This window comes from Varroa destructor, unplaced genomic scaffold (genome assembly GCF_002443255.2).
Source record: "Varroa destructor unplaced genomic scaffold, Vdes_3.0 BEIS01000005.1, whole genome shotgun sequence".
Classification (NCBI taxonomy): domain Eukaryota; kingdom Metazoa; phylum Arthropoda; class Arachnida; order Mesostigmata; family Varroidae; genus Varroa; species Varroa destructor.
The window spans coordinates 23707676-23725319 of record NW_019211458.1 but is presented as its reverse complement, the minus strand read 5'-3'; the positions used below and the strand labels follow the sequence as shown (position 1 = coordinate 23725319).

General features: G+C 41.3%; 1 protein-coding gene across 8 annotated transcripts in view; it reads left to right on the top strand.

Annotated features, from left to right (window-relative positions):
• The window catches only part of LOC111250880 (uncharacterized), a 95426-nt gene that overhangs the window by 47591 nt on the left and 30191 nt on the right, over positions 1–17644 (top strand). For 7 of the 8 annotated variants that reach the window (XM_086989367.1, XM_086989370.1, XM_022806798.2 and 4 more), the window contains 5 exons: positions 1230–1455; positions 1607–1786; positions 10008–10045; positions 13226–13419; positions 16331–16477. In XM_086989367.1, the coding sequence (XP_086845493.1) occupies positions 1230–1455; positions 1607–1786; positions 10008–10045; positions 13226–13419; positions 16331–16477 (785 nt within the window). Of the gene's footprint in view, positions 1–1229; positions 1456–1606; positions 1787–10007; positions 10046–13225; positions 13420–16330; positions 16599–17644 lie in introns of all 8 variants that reach the window. The other variant, XR_015327848.1, reaches the window with a different exon arrangement.

Sequence of the window (17644 nt, the reverse complement as noted above, 5' to 3'; positions counted from 1 at the left end):
AGCGAATTATTTCTGTTATTACGCAAAGGGGAAAGATTTGTTTGGTGTTTCTTTTTGTTGCGGCTAGTTTCTTTCTTCTGGAAGATGATTTTTTTTTTTGTTATATATACAACTAAGGCAGTTAACTAAGGTTACTGAAGCCGATTTATTCTGTAAGACTACTTACGAAGTCAGGAGGTTTGTTCGATTATAACTAATTTCTATTAACTCAATGAGCGGAATACTAAAGTAGTATACTACATTCTTGATAGGTCCATGAACTTTCCCTTATTTTAGTACCCTAGAGTGAACACTTTTCGATATGATCTTGAATTTGCATTATTTCACGTAATACTTTGCGGGATAGAAACGCAGACCTCGTCGTCGCAGACGAGCAGAAAGCTCGTCTATACAAATATATTCTATATTCATTTTTATAAACTAGCATAGCAGCCAGTTTTTCAAGATCGGATACGAAGGCGATTCGGATAACGGCGCGGGGATACATGATGCGCTTAGTAGCTGCACTTATTATAATTATTATTATCTTGGGTTGCTAAGACCTTTTTATTTGGCTATTGCCCCATTGTATAGTGGGCATAGGCACAATGACGGTAATTATCGCCGCCGACGAAGGAGGACTTTACTGAAAATGATTTTGTACGGCCTTGCCCTATTTACTCCGCCATTTTTCTCGTTTTCTTCTTTCTTTTCGATAATAATGCTATATTATATTTTACGGCTTTCTGCAGCGGTTGTTCAGACCGCACGTCTGTGACCTGCAGCTTCTGCGGGATACAACTGCTATATTAACAACCTATATACAATATGTACGAAATAATTTGAAGCTCTCTGCTTTTATAACATTAGTAATAGTATAATTTTTCTTACATAATATATAAATAGAAATTAGGCCCACATAGAGGAACCCTGAAGTCTGCACCAAAACAATTAATTAATTTACCATTAATTGTCTTTTATGGCTTAGCTAGCCATACATGTGCACTATGAATAAATATTTATTATTAAAAACAAATCTACGCACGTATTCCAGCATATGTCTCTCTGATACGAGATTCTGTCGGTCAGATCAGAACCAGAAGTCGAACGATATTTTGTAGGCGCTTCGCGTCCAAAAAATAGGTGCCGAATATATGCGCTAGCAAAATAGCGTGTTTGCTGGTCCTTGAGGATTTTTCATCACGTTGATTTTGGCATCGTTGCAATTTTCGTTCTCTCGTTTGGATCAGTTATCTTCGTTGCGTAAAGAGCTGGAGGACGCGATTGCAGAGAAAAATGACCTGCTAATGTCACGGGATGCAGGCTCTTCAGACGACGAGGATGAAGACGATGATGGAAGTGGAGAGGATTCCACGGACAGCACCTCATCGGCGTCGGAACTTGACTGGCAGGTTCAAGAGCGTGTCGAACGCTTCCGCGAAGAACTAACAAGAATTCATAGCATCAATACAATCGGTAGGTCGGCGAGTACTATTTAGTAACATGATCATCGCTCGGTGGAAAATGACGGATACAAATTTTGTATTAACTTTAACGAATAGCAATGCCACGGACGAACCCTGTTTTGACAATGTCCCGAAATCTTCAATTCCATTGCTCTTTTTAGAACAACGCACAGCGCATGAAAAACAACTCGGCGAAGTTCGAGATAAATTGGAGCAGAAGATTACGTTGCTGAAGAAGCAGCACGAGGAAGAACTGCGGGAGTTTGACCAGCTTCTCAATGACGAACTAAACCGAGTTCATAAAAAATATCAGGCCGAGTTGCGTCGCCTGCGCGAACAGGGCAAGTACCTATTTCTGTCAACGCTGCCTGGCTTTCAAAAGGCTGGATCTAATGAACTGGTGAGGCCGTTACTGTATAATTATTATCTGTGTTGTTGCCTATAGTACAATAATCACTTCAGTATGTTTCGTCATCACCTACAAAGTTTAACATCTATATATAGAAGCTTCTTAAAAAGGCCTTAAAATTTATGGACACAAATTCAACTGCAAACCTGAATCAACTTGCATTGCCGCCAGGTGTCTAATGGTTATATTTTGAGACGGTGTCGGTTCACGTAAACGCTTTTGTACATTGCTCAAAAACGAAGTGTCCATAAAAACCGTTAACGACCTCATTTGGGATATTTGCAATCACACGTTAGACTTAATGCCCATCCAGCACTTTCGGTTATCTTTGGATCAAGAAATGATGTTTGTCGCAACCGTTTACTTTACCATTCTCAGCAAAATCGATGAGATTACGAAATGCAGACTAATCAAGGCAAGATACTATCAAATCTGACGATAGGAAACCTTCAATGGTATTGTAGTAATGCTACAGAAACTAGTTCTTTTCTCTAAAATATCACAATATTACCATTGACCTTTTTATGACTGAGACAACCGTCATGAAAATCACAAACCGTAAGGGTTTTCTAGGCGAACTCAGTTTGATACATGATTAGAAAGGAAATATTTCATTAGACCTATGTATTAGCTGTACCGGACCGTATTGCAACATTGCTCGTCCCCCAGCAAACCTCCGAACTTTACTGAACTTATTATTCGGTGCGTAAACAGATATCACAATGAACTGCGAAAGCCTTAACATGAAAATACGCTTCTTCATACGCACACAGACACACAAAGACATGTGCACTGAAGCACATATGTATAAATGAACTAGATAGATGACCTCGGAAATTTCTCACCGGTACTGATCTGCCTGGTTGGCGGTGGCGATTTTTGGATCGTTTGAAACGCGGAATTTCACGTCAAACATAACTAATTTATCGTACAGAAACAGGCTACGTTTGAAGCGCTCCATCATTGCCCGCTGCTCGACGTCGCCGGTTGGCGTGTTCTTAATTAACCAGAATAAACGGAAAGAATCGTCGACTAAGAGAGTCGTCATTTTTTAGCAGTTTAAGTAATCAACGCAAGCTTAAAATCATTAAGCGAAAGATTGCGTTGTATGCTATGGTACCTAGAAGGATAATGGGGCTACCGCAACAGGGTCTAGCGAAGTTTGTTGGCCAAATAGATGGGCTTAGAATATACCACTAGGTACATTCCGTTCGTTACCTAGCAAATGCCTGTATAATAGCGAAAGTGTACAGAAAAAAAGTCTGGTGTCCGAGCTCGCTGTCTTTTGCTGTATATTGTGCTTAATTTTGAATTTAAGTTTTATAGAAAAAAGCGATGTAGAAATGCGTTGAAATAATACAGATCAGTGACATTGGTGCACGAGGTTTCTCGGAACAACTGGGCAGAAGTGATCTGACTTTGTCAATAGTAACTCTTCCCTGTCTCTCTCTTTCTCTCGTTGCCCTGTGTTGGCTGTGGACGGTGAGTCCAAGCGGTGCTCCGCGCAGGGCAAATAAAGCAACCGGCGAGGATTCCAGACAATGGCTGGCTTCGAAACGCATAGTAACAGGAGTTTAGTTACTGTCGTCTCTTGGTGCTAAGGCGCTGTTGACAGATACCAATGCTGGTCTGTACGCCAAATAAGCTGCATATCGTAGGAGGTAGAGAGAAGTCTGGACACTGAAGGGTAGCAGACGTCGGGCAAGGTGTCAGATCGCCTAGTCGGTTTGACAAGTGACGTAAGGACCAGCAGATTTAACCGTTGTCATCGAATGCGGTGACCAATTCGGCTTGCGACCGTTTACGGACGATTCGACAGACACTCGAACGGAGTAACCAATAAAACTGATTTCGATCTGACGCAATTTTTTCTTAGCCTCGGCGGTACGATGTCGGTGATGCTTCTATCATCACAGTTATTATTATCAATATTTCAACCACTGACACCTTCACGATCTTGGCCTATCTGCATGAATCTTTCGAGCCATTTTTAAGCCGTGCCGGCTATTCAACAACTGATATGAAGGAACGATACCGGTTGATGACGGCGGCAAGCGAGGTGTGGCGGGCTTATGCGCGCTTGCGGCAGAGCTGGCGGTTGAAGATTACGCCGATGACGTGTCGGCGTCGCTGTCGCTGCGCGAGTTGCCTGCTCTTTTGGATTTAGTAAGCTTTTTTGTATAGGAAAAGAACAGATTCGCAAGTCAGGGATTCCGCGTGGGGAAACCAATGCAGGTTCCCGTCCTTGAACACCGTCAACCACTTGGGAGGAAGAAAAGGGGAGACAGGAGGTGGGAGGCGAGCGCATAGGGGCAAGGTGAATGAGGTGGATGGGGAAAAACGTGCGAAAATGAGTCGCGGCATAACAGAACACTAACTCAGATGTCTTCATCCTTCAGAAAATAAGTTACATATATATAACTTGTTTTCTGGAGCTATATATATATATATATATATATATATAGCTGCGAGAAGCATCGGAAAACAACGAAAAAGTCAACAATTTATGTTAACACCAAAAACATTGAAGAAGCATTGAATAAAATGCTACAAGAGTGAAATGGATTTGGGGTAACGAATGGATGGTACGAGGCGTTTGAACACTTATGAACGCCTTTACCGTCTAAATAAGTCAATTCAGGACTTAGCTTTCATTACACGCTGGTCATAGACAAACGTTTATCATGCTGCTTCCAAGATTAGCAGAGCAAAAAACACGTAATGTTCTTACTCGCGCACATATGCTTTGGCCAGCTAAAGCGAATCTGCTAAATCAAGCAGAAGAAAATTAGCCGTTATACGATACCCAGCAGACACTTTAGACATTTGGATCTTCGTAGCAGTACGTAAATACGGAACACATCAGCCAACCTTCTATTTTACATTAAAAAATCATGTGAAATTGTCCACTCGAGTGCAACAGATATATTACAGATCGTTTTAAAGGTTGCGCTATCTATCCTAGACAAGCAGATATCTATCGATTAAAGGTTACATACTTACATAATGTTATAGTGCCCTGTAAAATTTTGGCAGCAGACATTTGTCAGGTTTCGAAAATAATAAAGTTCCAAAGCCGGCATTGTGCCTTGTTACTATCTGTTTTTAGCCCTGGGCACACGTGTAGAATCAAGGCCCAGTGATAACAATCATAACCAAAATATGCATATATGCACTATAAAAGAGAGCACAGCTTAACAAATTGTGAATTGTAAAACTTAGATGCAGTATGGTATGGCGGAAAAGCGAGACATGGGAGTATTTCTAATTCAACATGGTGAATGTTTTTTAAAAAACTTTTTTTAAAAAACAAAAACCTAGGAAACACTTGAGCATTTGACTTGATCGTATTACGGATGCCTCTAGATGATTAATCGAAACACAACATGAATGAAACACAGTTTTTTTATTAAGGCCGAAATTTTCGAGGCGATGAAACAGGCAACGACAGAAAATGTATAGTACCTAGAATCGCGAACGACCTCGTTACAGTGCCATAAACGATGTCAGATCTCCACAGAAACAAGAAATTACTGAAAACTAAATGTGCACCCTATCCATCAGACAAAGAAATATCAATTTATTATATCTTTGTTAGCTTCCCCATCCTCCTCGTGTTTCTGTTTCAGACATAAAAGCCAAACAAGATCAGTTAATATGTTTCTCTCCACCGCTGTTACTTACTTATTTACCTGTTCAAAAACAATAATAACATGTGTAGACGTGACATAACATATTACGAGTACCATTACGTTTAAGAATCTCACTGATTTTTAGCCTGTCGTGCTGCCATCCTCTTAGAAACAATACCAATGACGAAACAAATATAACAGGACCTTTTCTCAGCTTGTTCGTCACCACTGTTGTCTACTTGCTGTAGTTTGCCAATCTTCAGCTTGATAATTCGGCCAGCATCATTTTATAAGCTCGTGAGCTGCCGTTTCAGCGGGACGAAATATCCAGGACTAGGCAACAACCTAAATGGCCTAAAGCGGCACAACCTGTTCGCTCAGCCTTGTCGCTGTTGCTAGGGAAACACAAGCGTCACTAGTTGCTGCGTCATAGTTGTTCGCAAAGGACATAAAACACTATGAAATCTGTGCATTTAACATTAAGGAAAAAGCCCATAGCCTCAACCTGCGATACGTAAATATTATGTGTTCTTGGGTTATTCACAGCTTGTGTAAAATTAAACTAATACATCATTCGTTTCATTTTTTTCTGAGCCGCAAGTTGACATTTTACTGGCCGTCTGGTCACCGCATTAACATCTGCATGATAACATGTACTAGGAAAAGGTGGACCGGACACAAATGGTTCGTCGGCATATATTACCTGTCCCACTTACAGGATAAAAATGTATATGGCTGGTTAATTTTGTAACTTTCGTCTATTCCTATACGTTTCGGCTCCACTGACGCAAGTTGCTTTAGCATACATTTAGATAGTCACAAACTTTAGCAGCGTTATCCGGAGACAGTGCAAAGACGACTCGTTTTCCCGGCTTGATTGCCGCTGGGCAACGGAGGCACCGTTAATTCGCGCTCAAGTATCTGGCTCTTTGGCCTCATCATTATTTTCGGTAATTTCTTCTTATTCAGTACTACAAGTAACAACAGCAGTATCAACAACCTATAGCTCTAAACGCGTAACATTTCACCAGACGCTGGTTATTCAATGGCTCGGTAGCTGGCGACAGACGACAACTCAACTCACCATGAACTTTGCTACGTTGCGGGGCCGTTGACTGCACGATATACATCGTAAACATATCGGGGCAAACGGCACCAACGGTGCAAATGTTCGTTACTTTATAAAATAGCCGCTACTATAGCTCGCACAATAGCTATACAAAATGTATTCATGCGCGTACACAAGCCGACATAGAGCGTCATATAAAAATAGCGAAGTCAATAGTAGAGGCAATAATCCTAATGCTGATAGTAGCAATTTGATCATAATCCCTTTTAGATATTTCCCAGCGAATATAGCAGTAACAGGATAATCTAGCGCCAACAGCAGAACCGTTGTTATATATGAACAGAAAAAGAGCGTCCGATGCGGTATTATATATTAGAGTTATGTCTGCAATGGTGTCCGAGGTTCCCATTATAGCTTACGCCTAATTAGGTTTTAGAAGTTGAACCGGACATGTGACAACGTGACCGGACCGGCCGTGGCCATTTTTCACGTATTTATAGCGACGAGCTGTGATAGCGATACGGTTAGATATTAAAAAATAAGTTTTTGTTTATGATAGAGCTTGAACAGAAACGCCTTCAAAGTGTATCGTGTGTAGGATGAAACGATGCTGAAAAGCTCTTTTCAAAATATGCGTACACATATGATTATTGTCTATAGAATGTTATCGTTTAAGTAGCCTATTTAAATTAAACATGTAGTCGAGATAGCGAACTTGAGCTCTTCATGTAGAGTCACAAGAAGACACTTCTTAGGAACATTATTAGATCCAGACATACGGCCAGAACATACTAAGCCGCGTTACTAACACAGTCTACTGACTGACATACTGGTCGCCATAATTTGCGCGGAATCCCGTATAGAAGTGCTTCCTGATGTAGTGATTATTCCATAAAGTAAATGATATACTTGCGTATGGCGTCCTGCATATGCATTGTCCGAACATGCGTACCTTTTTTTACGGTGCCTTTATCGAAATGACCAACAAATTGTTCAAGGTTTATGTAATTATAGAGAAGACGTATTTGTTTTCCATCTAGCCTTTGAATCAAAGACAACTTTGCGGTAAAAGGCTTGGGAGCTTCGTCTTTTGTCAAGCAAATTTAATTTCAATAAATTCTACTTAGATTGTATTGAGTAAAGACAATCCGATTTAGCTTGTTGCAAGCAAAGCATTGTACCCAATTAGTCTAGCTAAGTTCTTCTTATGTGCTGTTATAGAAGGAAGAAAAATATATTTCCCAAACGTATCGATCGTGCACTACGGCGTACAGTATACTACTTTGGAAATAAAGTTCCTATGTCAAATTTGAATAGCTATCAAAAAGTTCCTTCCGTATTAAAGAGTGCAGTAAGTACGGCATTTTATTCTTCCTACATTGAGCATTAAACGAACAGGCCAATGCTTCGCCTGCAGATCTGAAACAGGTGTCGAACCACCTACCGTTTCTCCCGTTTATCAAAGGACACAGTATTTTTAACGGATGCGATAGGCTAACGCCGTTTAGAAAATCAAAACACAAAAATAACAATAGGCGTCTTGTTTAGGCTTTCGGAAACGGTACAACAATGCCTCAAATTTATGAGATGGTGAATTTTTTTTCTATTTAACCCTCTTTCTGCTAGTGAGAGGTCTTTCCGCTTATCATCTTTAATATCATTAACTGTGGCTGATAATGCGCATATGGAGCAGGCAGTTCAGGACGAATTGTGCCTTAATTACCTAACACCTAACAGAGCTTTAACAAATTTTAGTAAATATTCGTAAAATTTTTCCGATAGACTAAGTGATGCCATGAGCCTGCATAGGTAAACCTGCGTGAAGATTAAGTCTACTGTGGATCTTTGTATGAACAAAAATTACGAAATCACACTGCAGGCTCTTAGGGAATGGACGTGCTACTATTTGTAAATGTCCTTTAGAACATAAAATACACATAAAACCACTACCAGAAGTACGAATTACGCCGGCAGCATCTAGGCGCTACCGAGCGAGTGGCTACGTGGTCACGCAGAAGCGCCCGGCTCTGCTTAACGTGAGTCAACCATAAAGGCCATGCTGTTGAGGCAACATATAAATTTATGGCTATTAATATGATATCTATATGGCGACCAATTATCCTTGAAATATATCGGGTGGAAATTTCCAACTGACTCGTCTGCTGATTATACTGCAAACAAAATCATAATAGCCCAAATATTCTACTAGTAAGATGTGGTCGCCGATACAAATAGAGGGGAGATTCTTTGAAAATTCTGCATTGCAATCTATTGCATATATACACATATCATTCGAAAAGAGACATAACGCCAGTTATGTCTACTCATGCTTTCTGTCCTGGACTTCATATTTAGAATAGAAAAAAGAAGCCTTTTGTCATTCTACTTAAGAGAACTATTATAGACAGAGTTAGTCAGGTTTTATCCCTGGTCCCCCCATGTTGCTTGATATCATATATCACTGTCAATCCATCTGCTGTAAAAAAAATAGTTTGAAATCATCAGGCACTGGATTTTGCCTTATTGAACCTAAGATGCCGCATCATTCCCTAGCAAAAACGACCCGTCTCGAAGTATCTAAGGCACTTTGACGACCATATCACTAACAGTAACAACGGCGCAAGACGTCGTTTTCGTGCGAACGTTATGTCATATTATCTACATAAACCTAGAAGAAGTACCCTGATGTGGACAGGGCTAAAACAGATAGATGCGCTATCGCCTGTCTATAATACCATGTAATACAATGGAGTATGCATGATTCGTTTAATTGGTGCGTTTTGGGCTATCGTAACGGATTGGGGTCCGGTCAGTGTCCAGCATTAAATATTCAGAATTTGGCAAACCCAACATCAGCTCGACCTCGATCGAACTGCAAAAAGCCACTCGTTGTACAATGGCAGTACATTTTCGCCGCACGTCTACATTTGCCACTTCAAGATACCGCTTTGGTTGTTTATTATTGTCCGTTATCGTCTATCCCCTTCTACCTTTTACTTCTGCAGCTTTTATCGACATTGTAAAATTACCGTTATTAATATAGTTCTGTCTGTTTTTAAGAGTGCCTCATAATTAATGCTTGACAAATGGACCGTGCCCAACGAAAAGCCCTGATAGTGGTCTCATCCATGAGCACTCTGTTAAGCACTATTTAGAACAATTATTTAGAAGAGATTTCGAAAAGATATAGACGTGCGTACCAGCCACAACGGCTTGAGTAGCGAAAATATATTATTTGTATTTAGATATCGCCAATTTGTCTACTCAGCGATAGACGAGATGGATGGGATGATGATGGTCACACTGATTTAAAATTGCTCTAATTTTTTCATTCGATAGAAGCAATTTTTATGTAGCACGGCAGGGTATCATGAAATTATGTCGATGTTATTATAATTAATGTGTTTATATACATTAATAATTTATTGCTGTTTATTTGTGTGTCATTATAGTGAGCTCTTCACCTGATTGCGGGACCGGTGTCATAAAGGTAAGCATGACAGCAGCAGCGACGACAACAGTCTACTAATTGCCCAAATAGATTAGGTTGATTACAGTCTTAATCGTGTCCACTCGCGGCATTTAGGTTTACGGAGTGAAATGAACGATTATCAGCCAGCCTGCGCGCAATATTTGAACCCACCGAAGTAGAGAAAAACGAAGTGATTCAGCCATTTGTATGCGTTCATTATGGTTGGAATTTTGTTGTTTCGAAGATGGATTACAGACTGGCAAGCCTGCACGTGTATTTATAGCGGATGGTCCTTCTCGTGAGCGCTGGTTTCAAGTCGATTTCTGAGGTCTAAGATCAGGTTTCGTTAGGTGTAATGTTTTTCTATGTTTTTTAGAAAAACCAGCCTGTCGCTCGCCGTCAGGCCTTTATCCATATTGTATCTTGAGTTTCGGAGAGCTCAAGTCATTGTCAGAGTCTCTCAATAGTTGATAACATAAGCAGTGCTTTGAGCAAATGGCAATGTTTCTCAGTACGGCTATTCTCAAGTTGCCCCTTTGATTCAAAAGCGGCTGACTATTCGATTAACTTTGGGGTTACTTTCATGCTTACAGTCAGGATTGGGTCTTGATACTGTATGTATGGGCCTCTGTGTGATTACCATGGGCAATACGCGATGTGGAGATTTGAAATGTTCTACTCGCGCTATTGGCCCCTCATGTTTTGTGGAATATCAATCACTGACTTTTCATGCGTTTGAGCTGGTCCTGATACATTCTGTTTCGTGCTGAATAAACAGAACAGTTACAAAGCAAATAAACAGAACAGTTTGTAAAAGTCTCGTATTTTTCTGACGCATAGTGGGATCGAACAATAAGTACAAATGCTATCGCTCTGAGCGAACTCAGTTTATTTAGTCTACCGTTTTTCTCGGCCTATTTGGCTGTACATTTAATAAAAAAAGAATGTAGAAAAGGATTTCCATCGTCTCTCCAATGTTATTTTCGAATGGGGCTACAAAATATACTTATTGGCCAGACACCTATTCAGGTTGTTATTCCTTTCTTCGGAGTATTACACGATTCCATAGCGAAAATCGTCCTTCTCTCACTTCAGCGGCGGCAACGTAGCGAAGTTGGCGTATTTTAGCCAAAAAGAGGGTGGCATTTACCAGACTGGCGTACCTAGTCGATGGCGTACCTAGTAAGCAAGCGTAGGTTTTTTTCGAACTGTGCAGACGTCCGCTAATTAACCATAACCAAACGACTGTATGTGAATGCTTCCGAAGTCCCGAATCACGTTTCGATGTATTTCAAATATAGTTTATTTTCTAACGATCCATATTTGAATTCCTTTGATGAGCATTGAAGTCGAAAATAGTTTATATTGTGCTATAGAACAACGCGCTATCTCTCGTTGTCAGTTCAATATCGGGGACACGTTACGAGCTAAATGGTACACTGTTTAGATGTCTATAGATGCGTCGGGGGTTGTCGTGATGAGAGAGTTCCGGAAGCGCTGAGAATTATTTTTAACTAAACAACTCGAAACATATAATTAGATTAGTCGATTTCTAGCATTTGTTACACACAGTATGCGGTTCTATTGCCATCAGGTCAGAGATTTTCGTACCTCTCGGATCTTCTGGCCACGATATGCCAATTGACAAGACTGACTCCCACCTATTTATCGATTTCGCATCGCGCAAAGTCCACTTACGCAACATTATAAGAGCACGCGCCATCTTCCCTGCCGAAGCATATATTCAAATCGCTCACTCCAAGCAATGACAACAGCGGCACTCACCAAGACGTTGACGGCTAACTCAAATTTCTGACGTCTTCAAGGGCTGATGTCTCATCGTGCTTCAATCCTTAGTGCAGCGAGCTCCTACCGTGGTGACATAGGTCAGCGGTAAGGTTGGCTTCTCTGGCTGGCTGTGTGACTTTATGCTGGTTCTGTCAGAAAACTTCTACCGTTATAACGCAGAAGATACAATTCTCTCGCAGGCTTTTTTGCCTGTTCTTTGTCGTCTTCTTTTGTTCACATGACGATGAAGTTGGCTGACGGCCGGAGCTACCGTTCGCTTCTTATAGGGGGAGCCACTGTCATTCAGAGCTAATCTGACGAAAAAATCGCGAAATGACAACACGGCTTTTCGTTTTGACAGCAGCAGCAGCAGCAGCAGCTGCTACGATAGCCGTTTCATCAGTCATAGTAGTAGTCTCAACAACGTAGATAAAACCTTTGACTCTAGTCAGCTGTAGTATGGACGACGGTGGTTTGCGGTTAACAAAAGTTGCAAAAGGCTGTGACGATATTATCCTATTACACATCCCGCTACGTATCTTCGCTGGGATGAGCTGTAGTCGTTCAAGCTCGCGACGTCGTCGACAAAATCAGCTTCTGTTGATAACCCGCTTTTCCTGGACGTTTCAGTACTGGAAATCGATGAACTTACTAAATTCGAATTCGTCTAAACCGGTATTTAACAGCGAAGGTTCATGTTTACCACACGCGTATTGCTGAACCTTGTCAATATCAATGCTTTTTTTTTCGCTAGCCTTACCTTAAATCGATAGGTCTAGGGCCAAGCGATCGAACTGAACAAGTGTATTATGTCATCGGAATGTCCTGCCACTTCTGTTCATATCTGTGACGATGCTTTTGAACGATGCTTAATGTAAAAGTCCCATGATATTGAGTCGTTTTCTCAACAAGAGATACCCTGATATGGGAATTTATTTCTGAAAGAACATGTTTGCGAGACGCGGGTCTTTTTGATAGAATTGGCGGAAATCGACGATTGTTCAGGTGACCCGGTTTTGGACGACGTTTTCACTGAGAACATCAACATTTTGTAAATGACACAATGGCTACCTTTTTTTTTTTGGTACGTTTCCAGAATTTTTTTTAATGTGGACGGGTCTAAATGTTGTACTGAATTCCTTGTAACATTAAACGATATAGGACTATTCTATTAACCATTTAATAGGTTTCTTTAACAATTTAAAAAGGTATTCTCGGCGTTGGTCTCGTTGTGCGGATTGCAGGACTTCATAAATAGGTCAGGTTTTCCTCCTAGTCGAGCCCACCGCCTCAGAATATTATGCGACAGTAAATAACATACAGATGTTCGGATAATGTGTAATCATTATTGGCCTTACTTTTATTGTCTAATCGATTGTTTTTTTACTCTCTTCGATTCCTACAATGCAGACAGATAAAGGTGTTCAAGCATTCATCGGAAGATCGTTTTCATCGAGCGCCTCCTCGGCCAACGCTCAAGAGTATCTAGAAGACAGCGAAAAGCTGGCAGAGTTTAAGCTACAACTCAGTGAAGTCCAGGACCAACTTCGTCAGAAGCAGGACGAAGTAATCAAAGTTCGTACGGAGGCTTCTAACCAAATCAGGTCCGATGTGATTTTTGCACTGATATCATTAATCAGTTTGTAGTTGATATTTGGCCATTTCTTAAATTTCGTTTTCACGAAGGATATGTCCAGCAGTTTACATCCCAGAATTATCGCTTCTAGCATCGCATAATGCGCATCCACGGAAAAAATAGACTAAAAACAGCAGTATCCAAGTGCTGATAGGGTTTAACCTAATTAACTTAAATTCAATAATTCTAAATACTATGTTGTATATGTTCAACGGATTGAAGTAAAAAGCTAATTGCAAAAAACTTTTCGCTATAATCCCTCCTCCTGAAGGTAACCAGCGTCTTCGACTGGGCTCATTTCATCGCAATTTATGTTCGAACTTTCAAGGAATCTAAGCTGTAAGAATTACACAGCAGTTACTCTTGTTTACTCAACCCTTACGTCCCTTACCGAGTCGTATATGTGTATGATATTTACTGTTATGATAGTATTGCGATTTCTTATAATCGAGAAAATAGAGGGCCGTCTAAAATAGTTGCTACATGAGGGAAACTGGATGAGGTAAAACCTAATCGAAGTGCGTGGCGGAAACGTTCGCACCGGATATCGGTACAATATACGTCAATGTATTTCGCATCTGTATACAATCTTTTAACGCTGTTCCCTTTTCTATGCCGTAACGATTTCATGTCTCTCTTCTAAACTAGATAGTGAAAATAAAAGGATCGCCTATGACGAGTTCTTGTGCAGTTCGGTCTTTGGCAGTAAGTGCCTCTATATGTTCGAGAAGAAAAGAGGATTTGAGTGACTGGTAAAACGGGTCATCGAGGCCAACACCCTTCCACCCTCAAACAATAGCTAGTCAGATCTGGTAAAAGCGGCAGGTATTGCGTCTTATCTAGCGATTGCCAATAATGTACAGCACCGAAAGAATTAGCTTTATGTCTATCGACCCCACTAACTGTGCGAACTAGCGTCACGAGTAAAAAAGCAAACTCAACAGTAGTTGAATTATTAGGACTGCGTATTTGCCAACCAGCTTCAGCGTTCACCCGAAGCGACCACCCCTGCCGAACCTCCCAGAGTGGTACTTATACACATACACCAATGATACTATAACTGTAGCCGCGTGCCTTTGCACGTGCCCAATGCATGAGTCCGACTGCATAGGATAATAAGCAGACATTACAGACTGTTCGTAACGGTAGCATCTGTCACCGCGCTTCTCTCAGGAAGGACTTCGTTGCCAGTTTGCCTTGTCCTCATGGCCATCGTGACCGTAATGCCCAAGAGCGTTTGCTCTTTCGACTAAACCGTTGATGCTGCTTGGCATAGGCATGCATCTCTGTTTTTTTACTGCTGCCATTGCTTTCGGTAGTGTTGGCAAAGAGTAACAGTTCATTCCGCATCTTCATGTAACTAGTTTCTCTTATCGCTGGTGTTGATGTTTCGTTTCGTTCTGCTGTTGCTGGGATCCTCGCTATACCATACCCGTCACTACACACCCTGTGTTTTCTTACCGAACTCGTTACTTGCGCCGGCTGTTACTGTTACTACGGCTGTTTATGCCGTTGCTGCCGTCGCCTCCTATTGGCTTTTCGTCCCCATGATCAGCACCAATGTCGCGTCGTCGTCATTGCCGGCATCCTCATTTTGACACTAATTCCAGCAACAGCAACGCTGGCTGTATCGGCATAATTCGTTATAACTTCGGTATAAGTATTACTATTACCAGATCGAATCGTAATAAGCTATCACCCTGGATCTTTTTCGTTAGATTGATCGCCGAAAAAATTATCATCAGAATAATCAGCAGCAGAAAAAAACCTCGCTGGTCATCACGCACCATTGCGCAAATAAAATTCGTACTGTTCTAGTAACGATTTAGTGACATGTCTACCTGAAGCGTGAGGGCAGCAGAAGAAGGCCGACTGAAACTGATAGCAAGCGATGATATCGAAACGACACTGATAACAGCTACAGCAGTAATACTATGCCACCTAAACAGAAATCTCAATTGGCTCAATTTTATGTATAGAGCCAAAAACACTGGTCGCTAGTCATATACAGCCCAATATCAACGTCGATGTTAGCATTCAACAGACGTCAACAGATAATTAGACCTTAGAAGTTGACAAATGGAAAACAGAGCAGGGGAAAAACAGCAGCAATTCGATACCTGGACGACAACCTATTACTAGCCGTACGCTAGCTAGTAGGTTGCAAGAGCATCAGGACCCGAATGGGTCAGGGATTTCGAGATGCACATGAGGCTAGCAGTTCAATTTTATGTTGTGTCCTATGTAATGTTTTACACTTTACATTACGTCTTGCCTTTCAAGTGACTGTACAATGCTGTTAGGACATCAGTCCTGATTCAGTAGCAAGATAGCACCAATGCTTAAGTAAACAAGTCAACTAACAACCTTTTGTTCGATTGTGTACATCGAGTGTACGCGTACCTACGATATATGCTGATCAAATAACCGAAAAAACTATATCTACAGTGTCGTTGCTGCTCACACCTATCCGTCATCGAGACTGTCCTGTCATGTACAGCATCAGTATTAGTAAATCATAACTAATCATTTACTACACAATTAAGCAGACAAACCAATTGAATTACCGTATTAGTGTTTACGTGGCAGGACAAGACGCTACGGAAGTGGTGCACGCGCGTTGGTTCGCTGCAATGCCGAGTACCATCGAACCAATAGCTAATCATCGGTCGTCCTATTCCGCCAAAGCGACGGACACCTTGATAATCATGTATTCGCTGGCAAAATATATGATACGATATAGAGGATAAGTAAGGCTCGATATATAACGTGACGTGCAATTTGTCTTTGGCTGTTATAATACTAATAATTACACCTTCGGTCGAGTAACTGAATATCTTATTATATACGATGTTTATTTGCTTGCATTTTTTTTTCAGAAACGTCGAATTGTATTGGCAAGAAAGGCTCAACAAGGAAATCAAAGAGCTGAATATGGCTCGTGAAAACGAACTTGCGGACATACGGCACGAGTGCAATAAACAAGTGAAACAGCTCACTGACAAGATCAACTCGCTCCAAACGATGTGTGTTTCAATAACAAAGTTATATGGCTAAACTCTTGGCATGGCGTAAATGATGCTCATTTGTTCTGTCAGCGATTTTCGATATATCGATAGATTCTGGACCAATACACCGATGATTTATGTAAGATCTCATATATACAAAAGTAAATCCTCAATATTCTAGAAAAATAGACCCATTTGCCTGTCTTTGGTCTATTCTTTTACTACATAACCAACATAAAATTAATAAATTGAGCTCTATTTTGCTCTCTGAACTCTGCTAACACGGAAAACCCATCCCCTCAATCTCGCGCCTTATGTCTTCTTTTAGGCACTCCCTCGTGGCTAGATAAATCCAATTGCCTAGTTACTAGGTGTCCTTCTAGATTATTGGGCATCTCTTTGTAGCCTCTCCAGCTCCAGCTGAACATCTCGTTAGTACGCGCAATCGCTCCCTCACGTGCGGCCCACTGAGCTGAAACATGCCCCTGCGGTTAAGGTTTGCGCTGCGTCAAATGCCGATGGGCAGTTTCTGGCTCCCGGCCTTCTACCTTTACATTCTCTGGCCAGTACAAGACTTACCGTTGTGAATGTTATCTGTCGCCGCCATGGCTACCATTGTGAACCGACGAAAGAAGCAATTTTCCATGCATCTATATTTACTTAAGGCAAAGGTGTCTAAATGACGGCGGTTTTGGTTACCCAACGCAGTCGTTCCCGTTCTATATTTAGCAGCTGCCTGACTGTCTGTGTTTGGTGGAACGGTTATTAGCGAACTTACGCGATCCAATTCGAACCCACTGGAATAACCAATGCGAGAGTGTAGCCACGTTACGCGGCACCATGGTACAACGGTATCATATTCAGTGATACATAGATCGAACGCGATAGACATCGAATACGCTGTGGCTTTTTCTGCCCTTGATGAGAAACTATTGTTGCCGTAGTTTTTTTGCGGCAACGGCACTAAATCGAGCGTAATAGATAGAGGATTGCTAAGGGTTTCAAGTTGAGTGGTGGCGATTACATTACCTATTATAGTGCCAACCTGGACCGCTGGCGCCGCCATTGCACTGATTATGACCATATCTATCTTTTATTTGACCTCTGGCCCCCGTAACAGTTGGTGTTGGTTGGAAACCCCATCATGGCGCCATCGACTGGGCCTGGTACACACAAAACGAGGCT